The sequence below is a fragment of the Electrona antarctica genome (genome assembly GCF_951216825.1).
Source record: "Electrona antarctica genome assembly, chromosome: 8".
Taxonomy (NCBI): domain Eukaryota; kingdom Metazoa; phylum Chordata; class Actinopteri; order Myctophiformes; family Myctophidae; genus Electrona; species Electrona antarctica.
In genome coordinates, this window is record NC_136789.1 from 16340814 (window position 1) to 16353313 (window position 12500).

Consider the following 12500-nt stretch of genomic DNA (forward strand, 5'->3'; position numbering starts at 1 on the left):
GTTTAGAGCAGTAAACGATGACGTAAGACATCATATGGCCAATATAAATACATCATGCGCTCCTCACTTCACACAAGTGTGATTGAAGCTCAAGTCACAACACCCTGTGATGCAACGCGTTGAGAGCTTGTAGATATGCTATTATTGTCTCCACCAGGCCGAAGGCATGGTGAGAGAGTATGTTTTGCACTCCGTCCGTGTGTGTGTCCGTGTGTCCTTCCGTCCGTCCGTTACCAGCTAATCTCCGGCACCGTTAACCCGGTCGATGCCAAACTTTGCACACACACTCCCTAGATGCCAACGATGAACCTCTGCCCCGCATTTTCCAGAACGGCCTGTTATAGCGCCACCATGAGGCAGCTTTTCACATTTGTTACCTAAAACTGCACCCATCTGCGTGAAACGTTGCATGCACACTCCCTAGAGGCCAAGGACAAACCTTTGACCTGCATTTTCCGCATCTGCCTTTTATAGCGCCACCAGGAGGCCGACTTTTGAAAAACACATTTTTGGATATTACTCCTCCAGATTCTGTCCAAAAATCTCACAAATCGTTACACAGTATCTCTATGGTCATGTGCTCAAGTCGGATCTGTCCGATATTTCATATTCCACCCTAATTGCCTACAATTGCCTTTCACAGTTTGCAAGATTGCCCCGTTTTGAACAAAAGCCTCAAATCATGAACACAGCATGCAATTTACGTGAAATCTTTCACACATTTTCTTACTAGGCTGAGGAATATATCCCACCCTTTTCACATTGGCCTGTTATAGCGCCACCAACAGGTTGATTTTTGCAAAACAGGTTGATTGGAACAAAATGCCTCAAATCATCCAATTGCCATACAAGGCAAACATGTTTATATTACTACTAAACATTTTGCCAAACATCTCACACAGTCCTATCCTCCTGGTGGAGACCTGTGCCCAGAAGGGCACTTTTTCTAGTTTTGAGTCTTTTTGACACATTTTGAAAACATTTAGAAAAAATGTGCATACGATCACGAGCATAAACTAAGCATAACATTTGGGATTTGGGGCTTGATGAATGCAAATCGATGGGATTTTAGACATGGAATTGAAATAATTGCTTGCAACCTATTTCTGTGTGCATAAAGACATCATTCCTGTAGGTATGACGCACGCACGCACGCACGCACGCACGCACGCACACAAGCACGCATGAACCGCAGGTTCAGCTCGAGTAGGTGGGAAGCACACAGTGAAATTAAATAAATCATCACTGTTAATTTAACTCTGAGTGTGTACCAATGGAACCACACACGCATGCGCGCTCGCACACAAACACACGCAAGCACGCACGCACGCGCACACACACACACACACACACACACACACACACACACACACACACACACACACACACACACACACACACACACACACACACACACACACACACACACACACACACACACACACACACACACACACACACACACACACACACACAGTCACACACCACCTCAGGTTCAGTTTGAGTAGGTGGAAAGCAGCCGCACTATGAAATCATCAGTATTCATTTAACTCTGAGAGTGTAGAAATGGAACCAAATGAATTCGTAAAGGTTCCATTTGTACACTGTTATATACATTCAGAGGTTTACAGTGGGTGGGAGGCTGGGAGCTATATATCTGAGATGACATTAAAACTCTCCTTCCTTCCTTCCTTCCTTCCTTCCTTCCTTGCTTCCTTCCTTCCTTTGATCCTTCCTTCCTTCCTTTGGAAGGAATAATTGCTGTATACGGAACATAACCTCATTGCTTTGATTGATTGATTGATTGATTGATTGAAGTATTTATTAACAGATTGGAGAATTACAGTATATTTCAAGCACAACTCAATACATGGGTATTTTGGTGGTGTATCGAATCTTGTGGACCAGACCCATTGCAAGATGCTGTACTCTGTCGTCAACCCTAAGCCATTCCAGCCTGTCAAAGTGGGCAGGGGTGGCCGAACGGTTTGCGGAGCGGTCTTGATACCGGAAGGTCACCAGTTTGTATCCCCGGACCGGCACGTTAAAATTACCACCGCTGAAGTGCCCTTGAGCAAGGCATTGAACCCCAACCATGAAATGTTCTATGAGCAGGGCGTGGCTGTAAACAAGCATCTCGAGCTTAGTCCACTTACCCTGGGTAAACAAAGAACTTTACTTTGCTTTGCTTTGGATTCGGGGATTGAGGTAGTAGCCTGACCAGTTTGTTTTGGGAAGTCTGGAGCCTTGTTTTAAGGGCCTTTGAGGTGCTGTGGTACCAAGAGGTCCATGCATATAGTCGAAGAAACCTTGTACGGGGGCTCCTAGTAGGGTCTTCAAGGTGTATTTGTTGACCAGTGAGGAGATCCTGTATAGGAATCTTGTTCTTTGGTTGACTTTTTTGATTACGTTGGTGGCCATTTCATCACCAGAAAGATTTGCCTCCAGGATGGAACCTAGGTAGGTCATTTCGTGTAATAATATTGTCACCCACTCTAACCAAGAAGCCATCTGCCTTGCTGAGATATTTGATCCAAAGAGAATGGATTCAGTTTTTCCCAGGTGTGTAGCGAGCCAGATAAGTGTTCCATTCACCTCCACCATCTGTTCTCTCCCCTCCAGGTAGGATTGCAGGATTGTGTCAAAAGCCTTTTGGAGGTCCTGCATGAACATGCCGCAGTATTTGCCAGCATCCACCTCGTGTTTGATGTGGTCACTCAAATAGAGGAGGCATCATTATCATCACCTTTATTTATTCTCGGAAATACAGTTGAGGGCAAGCCCTCATTTTCAATGTAGCCGAGGTTACAATTCATAAATACAGTCAAAACAATACATCAACACAGCCGAGTGTACGGCGGCTGGGATGAGAATCAACGTCTCCAAATCTGAGGCCATGGTTCTCAGCAGGAAACCGCTGGATTGTGCAGTCCGGGTAGGGAATGAGGCATTACCCCAGGTGAAGGAGTTCAAGTATCTCGGGGTCTTGTTCACGAGTGAGGGGAGGACGGAGAAGGAGATCAGCCGGAGAATCGGAGCGGCAGCGGCAGTATTGCAGTCGCTGTACCGCACTGTTGTGACGAAAAGAGAGTTGAGCCAGAAGGCAAGGCTCTCCGTCTACCGAGCAATCTTTGTTCCTACTCTCACCTATGGTCATGAAGTGTGGGTCATGACCGAAAGAATAAGGTCGCGAATACAAGCGGCCAAAATTAGTTTTCTTCGACGGGTGGCTGGCATCTCCCTTAGAGATAGGGTGAGAAGTTCAGTCACACGAGAGAGACTCTGAGTACCGCTGCTCCTTCGCCTGGAAAGGAGCCAGCTGTGGTGGTTCGGGCATCTGGATTATAAATCAGGATACAATTACAAAGGAACTTAAATGCACGGTGAAAACGGAGCATTCCTTTGAACTGACCGAAGGATGGCAGGGAGCTCAGTTTTAAGGAATTTTGAAGTTCGTTCCACAAGGTTGGGCCATTGACAGAAAAAGCTGTCTTGCCCAACTCTGTCTGAGCCTGAGGAACCTTGAGCCTTAAAAAATCACTAGAGCGGGTCTGATACGTGCTATTGTTCAATTCCAACATGGAACAGATATAGTCAGGGAGCATCCCAGCAATGGCTTTATATAAAAATAGGTGCCGATGCTTATCTCGCCTCTCTGTCAGAGGATAAACCTGAGTTCTCATAAAGTGCACAGTGGTGGGTACCATAACTATCTCCAGTAGTCCACCGCAAGGCAGAGTGGTAGTAGTAGTGTCTAGCCGCTTTAAAAGTGAAGGAGCAGTAGACCTATTAATAATGTCCCCGTAGTCCAGGACCGAGAGGAAAGTGGACTCAATAATAGCTTTTTTACTGGAATTTGGAAAACATAATTTATTACTATACAGAAAACCTAGTTTTTGTCTAAGTTTGGAGACAAGATCAACAATATGAAATTTAAAAGAAAGTTTATCGTCAAGCCAGATGCCAAGATATTTATATTCAGAGACCCTCTCAATCGTGGAGCCATCTTTAGAAGTTATAAGTACACTATCCAAGTCAATATTCATAGCCCTAGAAAACAGCATACATTTTGTTTTACTTGCATTTAAAACTAGTCTTAGCTCAACCAGGGCATCCTGGAGAGTATTAAAAGCAAGCTGCAGATGCTTAACGGCAACCTCAACATAATTGGCAACACAATATAGAACTGTGTCGTCCGCGTAAAGATGGGATTGACAATCCTTCAGAGTGGAAACAATATTATTAATATATAATGTAAAAGGTACAGGCCCTAAAACCGATCCCTGCGGGACCCCTGAACAAACAGGCAGGAAAGCAAACTGAGAGGCATGTGTCAGTGGAGTGGGATGTTCTGAAGCCAGATTGGAATTCGTACATTCATTGTTTTGTGGCAACTGGCAAGATACTTTTCAACCTGTTCATAGACTATTTCTTCCATCACTTTCGAGATGGAGCTAAGAATATAAATAGGGCGGTAGTTGCTGGGGTCTAATTTGCTCCCTTTCTTGTGCAGGGGGTTACTTTGCCCAGTTTGAAATTGGGGGACCTGTCCCTGTTTGATGGAGAGGTTTATTATGTGGGTGATGATTGGAGATCTATAGAGATGGCCGAGTCTCTGAGAAATTTGGAGGGAATAATTTCATGGCCAGTGGCCTTGTGGGGTTGAAGGGCACTCCGTTTTTTAAGTACCTCCTCAGTTGTTACCATTGCCAGTTTAAAATCATCTTTACAAACACCTAGGTTTTTGTAGAAGGCTTTGATGTGCTCTACACCAAAACACCCAGAGTGGGAGGGCAGTTTGTTAACCAGCGTTGTTGCAATGTTTGTAAAGAAGATGTTTAAGTAGTTGGCTACATCAAGCTTGTCAGTGATGATCTGTCATTCGATTTGATGTTTTAGTTTCTGACCGCAGCCTAGTTGGTTGTTTAGTAGCTAGAGCTCCCGAGGATTGTTTTTGTTTTCCTCTGCTTTATCATTGATACAGTTTCTTGAGCCATGTTGTTTAGTACTGATGTAAATTTGGTTTTGAAGCCAAGCCATGCTTCTTCGACCTAGTGTGCTCCTGAGCTCATCAGATCAATCCAGATTCTCCAGTTCCAGATTAAAGGCACCTTCTTAAACTAAATTGTGTTATGGAACATAACCTATAGCTGTGAAGCTGTTCACATAAAGTTTACCTAACTTTGCTACTACAGGGAAAACATGCACATGCACATACTATTTTATTAACAAATTTTGCTCTTTGAATGCTATTTCTTGCACTCTTATTCTATCCCTTTGTTTGCTGACGTTCAAATGTACATGTTTTTTGTTTTGATTGTATTGATGTATTGTTGTATTGTGCTTTCTGCTTTGGCAATGTAAACGTATGTTTTCTCATGCCAATAAAGCCCTTTGAATTGAATTGTTTGCTGTGCTTGCTGTGTTTTTTGTTGTTTGAATGTTATGCTATCTATATGCTGCTGCATTGTCTGTAAGGAAGCCAAACAAAAATAAGTTTTACTCTTATGTACCTGTACACAAGATGTAACAATAAAGTACAACCTTGAACCCTTGAACCTTGAACCTTCCTTCCTTCCTTCCTTCCTTCCTTCCTTCCTTCCTTCCTTCCTTCCTTCCTCACTCCTTCCTTCCTTGCTGTCTCTCCATCTCTTTGTGTCTCTAATGTCTTGGTATGAATTAGTCATTATGGTCTGGTTGCCATTGGTAACGGTTCCATAATTAATCGTCATCCATTTTTAATCAAATCTGAAAGAGCAATCTGTGTGTTGTACTGTAGTACAGTATCTAAATCAAAACACCACGGTGTACAGTTTTACACTGTATACATTTTCCTTCTTTCATATAACTTAAATATGCCATGGCCCATCGACAAAACAAACCATCATCTAATCTTGCTTTGAAGAAATCGATGTGTGTGCGGTTCAGCACTGTGATGGCTTGATACCATGGAATATCTAAACCAGTGATTCTCAAAGCGGGGTCTGGGGAGGGTCCTTGATGGGGTCCCAGGGTGTCCGTAGCAAAATGAGGAACAGTTACAGTCTACAATACATGCTCACAACATTTCGTGATGAGACATTTTAGCCGTGAGGCCACAAACCTTTTGACATATTAGTTTAATTTCCTTCTACACACTGACTGACAAATGTAAAGTAGCGCACTAGCGCTTGTATATCTATGACTCTGCCAGCATTGTCTTAGGGATTTTAGAGTCTGAGTAAATGACAGATCACTATTTCTTTTGGTACAGATTCATTATACTGTATATGTTGATGCTGGTCCGCTCTAAGTATATGTGTAGTCTAAAATGTAGACTATACGCTTTATATACTTAGAGGACCGGCATCAACATATACATATTTAAATCTAAATATATATATAATCTAAATATATCCAAATGATATAATTAACTACTGTGTTGTATCTAGGCTATGTATGTATTAACTGATGTAGATACATTCATACTCAAATACTATTTTTTTGTCATAAAGCACAGTCATTCCATGAAGTATAAATGAACTTTTAATTCAAGAACTCACCTATGTTGGAGTGCTTGAGTAGACGACAGATCCGAGCCTCACGATCCAACTTCTGATGGTCTGCACGAACAACAACAAAACAGGAAGTCAGGAAAAGAATAGGCCTAAACATAAACATAAACTTTATTATCCCTCTTATTACACAGTCAAGGCCGATATCAGTCAGCCAACCAATTAGAGCTGTGGCAGGCGGCCCGCGCTCGTACACTTCCTGATTGGATATGAAACACATCAATCATCTGCAGCTGCAGGCACCTTCATGAGAAACACATTACATGCCTGATTTATACTTTTGTCGCCTGGCGGTGGCGTGCACTGAAAATAGCAGATCCACAAGCCTGCAACGCATCACACGCACGGAGCGTTGTGGGCTTGTGGATCTGCTATTTCCGGTGCGCACCACCGGCGTACGACAGAGCATAGATTAGTCATTACTGAGAATGAGATCATTATTGAGGAGAGGGGGGGGGGGGGGGGGGAGAGAAAGGCAGACTTAAGTGCTGCATTGTATCCCTGAAGAAACACAGTTGTTTATTAAATCAAACTTTCTTGCATGGCTACGACGACTATGCACCAGCTTTCCTTCTGAAGCATTTGAACACAATACGTTTGTTTTTAACATTTGTATTATGTTGGGCCACAATTAATTTCAGATTATATATATTTTTTAATTGTAGGGAGAATAGCCTACATACAGTAACACAGCACTTCATTAATATTTTTTTTATTTGGTCCAATCTGTATGGTATGTATGTTAATCTATTTTACCCAATATAAAATATTCCATCCATTTCTCATCAAAATATATTGAAGTAGGCCTACAATGCAATACATGGCAACTAGAGTTCAAGTTCAAATGAGTTCAAGTTCAAATCTGACAGCTTCTGCTATTGGTTGTTCACTTCAAAGGAGATAGCGGGGAGTGTTTTTGTTGGTCTGTTAGTTGTTGTTTTGTTTTCGTAATAATAAGTTAATAACTTAAGTTAGTTTTAAATGCTGCCCAAGATGCTAAACCAAAAAAAGGTGAGAAGTCCTACTGGTGCACGGCCGTTCTATGTTATGACCTGCAGGGGGCAACATTGACCCTCTGCAGATAACGGCAGAGATAATTTCTTTTTCCTTTTTCAAATAAGCAACTGAAGTCATTGTCTATTTTTAGAAGTGAGGGAGAGCCGCCCCCACCCCCCTGTGAGAGGGGTATTTAATGTACGTTCTGTATATATTTCCAGTCCACACAACGTTAGTTTATCATTGTGAATCTTAGTCATTCAACATAAAGCAAATGAGCTATGTCAAGATAAAGATGATATGCAAATATATAAGCAAACACACACAGTATGCACACACTCACCTGCGCGTGCACGCACATACCCACATACACCCACCCACCCACGCACGCACGCACGCACGCACGCACGCACGCACGCACGCACGCACGCACGCACGCACGCGCACACGCACACGCACACACACACACACACACACACACACACACACACACACACACACACACACACACACACACACACACACACACACACACACACACACACGTACACTTCTTTCATGACCATGAGAGCAGTGTTGCTAAGCAACCAAAGGAAATCGAACCCCAGAATAGTGTTACTGTATGAAAAAAACAATGTTTTTGAAGGAAAATTTAAAAAGTAAAAAAGGAGACAGACAGAGAGATTCTGAGTTAGTTGACATTTGTTGTTTTTCACCCTGAGGGCAAGTGACCTCACCCTTTATCAACATATGAATGTCGATCAGAACAGGTCAGCTCCATATATGGAGATCGAAGGGTGGCAATGGGGGCAGTGTCTTGAGTGTACAGGGTTTGATGAGGGCCCAGGTAGGGCTGGGCCTTCATTTTTGGGCCTGTTGAGAACTCTAGTTTTCACGGGTGCCGGGCACCCGTGCACAAATAACTTTGGGGCGGGCCCGTCTAGAGTTTGAATGGACAGGTATCAGTCAAAAGGGAGACATGGAAGAGGAAGGATGGGTGGGGTAGGATCAACGTATGGAATGTCAGAACAGGTCTCATATATGGAGATCTAAAGGTTTGAGGTTTGAGGTCAGATGTAGAGTTGCTGGCCGGCTCCATATATGCAGATCTAGGACTAGGTGATGATCCAGTCTTATATGGCTATCCAGGGTTTGATGAGGTCAGTGTTGTGATCTTCATACTGTATATGGAGATGGCCATATATGGAGTGTGTTACGAGGTGTGAGGGACTGACGGTCATGTGGTGTGACGTGTCCAGAGATTAAATTAGGGTGCATTTTGCATCCAAAAACGCAGTTTATAGTTAAGGGACGCAATAAAACAACGACCTCTGCATCCACAGGATGCACTACTGTACTACATGTACTGCTTTTTAGTCTAGTTTATTTTGCTAGCTTTAGTTATAATAATCATTTCTTCTTCTGTTTTCTATAACCGCATTGTAACCATATAAAATGAAATGGGAGTTAAATGCTGAAATTTGTAAAAATGGCAAAAATATGACTCCTAACGTGGTTGAAGTGGGACTCATAAAATGTCCCTGGGACTCATTTCGAAAAGACCATCCATGCATCCCGGGACTAATTACATTGAAAACCTATTTACATCACTGCGTGTCACGAGGCGTGAGGGACTGACGGCCATGGTGGCGTGACGGAACGACTGACAGGTTTTGCAGGTGTTGATGTCAAGAACCCCTAAATTAATGTGTAGTAGGGTGTGGACCCCCATCTGAACATATTTTGTGCCAGGCAAGACCATAGATATAAAAAAAAACAATAATAATAGATGCCTCATTGGCCGCTGCAGTTCATTGGAGCCTTGTGTGTCGACAGGAGGGCGGAACAATTTATACTCTGGGGCGGAAGTGTGCCGGAAGTGCGGAATGCACGCTACGCCCTTAGAGTATATATTAATAGAGACGGCACCCGGAGGAAACCCTGAGGCGAAATGGACATAGTGGCCGAATTTGGTATTGCAGCTCGAGCCAGCGCTGGTCCGTTGACTATCATTGCGCACGTTCATGTTATTGGGGCAATGACACGTGAACGCTGTTTCATATGTGAACGCGTGCAATGATAGTCAACGGCCAGTGCGTTCACGATTTGGCCCAATCCATCCCAGAATGCACTCTGTTGCTATCCGGAAGGATGAGTGAAATTGCCTCATCCGCTCATTAACGGTTATGGGAAATTGAGTCCCTATTGTTTACAATGAAGAAGCTGCCGGTGGAGGAATCCGTGCGCTGCCCGGTCTGTTGTTGTGATCGCCACTATGGGATATTTTTCAACACTACGACAAGCGATTACACTGTTTTAAAGTGGATTTTCATGACAAGCAACTCAGCGGTCGGTGCAGTGGCTGTTCAAAGGTCCTGTCTCTGAGTTATTCTGACGGGAGTGGAAAAGGCAGCGACACGTCACACGTAGGCTACACCGCAAAAGGGAACGGGCGCACCTGTCAATTATTGCGTGTCGGAGTCCTTAAATGGCGATGGCCATTGACAATGCATTGGGCGCAAGTTATATATTTCGAAAACTGCCAATTATTAGTATATTATATAATATAATAAGTAATAATCTCCAATGTGCATGTCCACAGTAAGGTGGATTTTTTTAAACTGAATTTAGTTTCTCTGTGAAAGTATGAAGGAATAGGGAGGGTCCAAAGTTTTATCATTTGATTTTTAAAAGTTAAATATAAAAAAAACGACAATACATTTTAAAGGCCACAGTAAGGTGATGTTTTTAAATTGTGAATGGTCACCAATGGTGTCCCCAGGTGAAAGTATGAAGAGATTTCGACGTATCAAAATAAATCCTCCATTGACTTCCATTCTAATTTTAGTAAGTAAACTACAAAAGTTTGAACAGAGTTTCTAAGTGAAAGCGTGTAGGACTAGTTAGGTGCCAAAGTGTTCTCTTGGCGATGACATACTGTACGTGGGGTTTGCTTGCAGCGACCGCACAATAAGAGACAGTCTGAACTGCCGGCATCTTTGTCTATGTTGCTATGCTTCTGTCTGTCTCTCTTCCTCTCCTTTTATCTGCCTTTCTGTCTTTCACTCTTTTTTTTATTTTTTTTATTTTTTTTAAGATATTTTTTTTGCGGCTTACACCTTTTATTGGTTTTTGAAGGGACAGACAGTAGGCTGACAGGAAACGGGAGAGAGATGGGGGAAGACATGCAGTAAAGGCCGTGTCGGGCTCGGGAGTCGAACCCGCGACTGGATTACCAGTCGGGTGCCCAGACGGTTACGCCACCGCCTGGGCCCTGTCTTTCACTCTTTCACTTTCCTTCAACCCATCACTGCGTGCGTGCGTGCGTGCGTGCGTGCGTGCGTGTGTGCGTGCGTGGGTGCGTGCGCGTGTGTGTGTGTGTGCAAGCCCGATTCCTCACTTCATCCCAAATGTAAGCTGTCTGTTATTCTGTGCCCTCTCACTCAATTGAGAGGAGATGGGGGAGTGAGTGACTCAGGCGGTGCCAGCAGCCAGAGGGTCAATTGATCAGCAGGTGTACGGCCACACATCTGCCTCAGAGACATTTTGTAATCATTAAAGCATGCCAGGACAGGGAGCAGTGTTGTTTTTGGCAGCAAATCTTTGTTTTAGTCATAGTCTCTTGAATAGTTTTCATTTAGTTTTAGTCACATTTTAGTCACCTGGAATGTTTTGGTGTTGTTAGTCTAGTTTTAGTCGACTAAATATCATAAGATTTAAGGGCCTTGATGCCATCGTAATGCCTGATTTTACACTTGCTGAAAATAGCCGATCTACAAGCTCACAACGCGTCACAGCGTGACGCGTTGTGAGCTTGTAGATCTGCTATTTTCAGCATGCAACCAAGTGTAAAATGAATACTGGATGAATACTGGATCTCTTGTCCACTAGTCCCTAGCACTTTAGTCATAGTTTTAGTCATCATAGCTTAGTTTTTATTTAGTTTTCGTCAGTGGAAAAAGGTAGTCGACGAACATTTTTCTTCTTAGTTTTAGTCGACAAAAACAACACTGCCAGGGAGTCAGACGTGTCAGTTTCCCATGTTGTATTGTGGGTTATAGGCTTTTCTGCACGTTGTTCATATGAATTACTTTGGTGTATTGACCATTTGCAGACCGCGGCCATCTTGCCATCAGAGTTTGGAAGCACTAGTTTTCAGTAAAGCAATGTCCTGCTGCCTCCTGCATTATGTGCAAATTCAAAACAGGTGGTACGCAGGGCAGTTGAGTGATATCTAACGAGCACTTCCAAACTGCAACACTTACAAAAATAATACTCTGCAAGGACAGAAAGTAACTCATAACATGTCTACAGTGGATTTTTATGAAACAAACACTTTGACGATAGAAAGAGAATAATTCAAGCTTTTCGTACAGCTGCAATGTTGGTGAGTTTGACGGTGTGCGTGTTCGATAAAACAGAATCTTTCAAAACAAAACAAACAGTGTCACAAACACAACCTGGCACTCAGCGGGCTACAGAGAATCAGCGATACGTGTATAACGACCACACCAGAGCTTTTATACAGTTACGTGGCCTTGCTCATGCATTTTTCTCTTCAGTGGGATCTGAATAGAAATGTAATATGAATGAAGCCGTTTTTTACTTTTCCCAAATTGTTTATTAGCATTTGATTTAGCTAATAAACAGACATCTCTGATGGTTCTTTAGTTTATAGCACCATTTGGTGCTAAAGGCTATAAAGTGGTTTTGAAAGAGGTTCAAAATTATTCTAGGTTGAAGACGCCTCCTCTCCTCTGTACTACTGTTCTGTGCACAATTAGCCATAATGGAAAACCACAACCTTGTTAATCCTTCTTGATTAGATATCCACAATAACTCATCAGCTGAGAAGAGGCTGTAAAGTCATGTAAGGACAAATTGCACAATTTAACCTGATATACACGCACGCACGCACGCACGCACGCACGCACGCACGCACGCACGCAC

General features: G+C 43.1%; 1 protein-coding gene across 1 annotated transcript in view; it reads right to left on the reverse strand.

The window, feature by feature from the left end:
- Positions 1-12500, reverse strand: part of camk2a (calcium/calmodulin-dependent protein kinase II alpha) — a gene marked incomplete at its 5' end in the record, with an annotated part of 37257 nt that overhangs the window by 21121 nt on the left and 3636 nt on the right. Inside the window, one exon of the mRNA XM_079508746.1 lies at positions 6543-6602. Within this exon, the coding sequence (XP_079364872.1) occupies positions 6543-6602 (60 nt within the window). The remainder of the gene's footprint in view (positions 1-6542; positions 6603-12500) is intronic.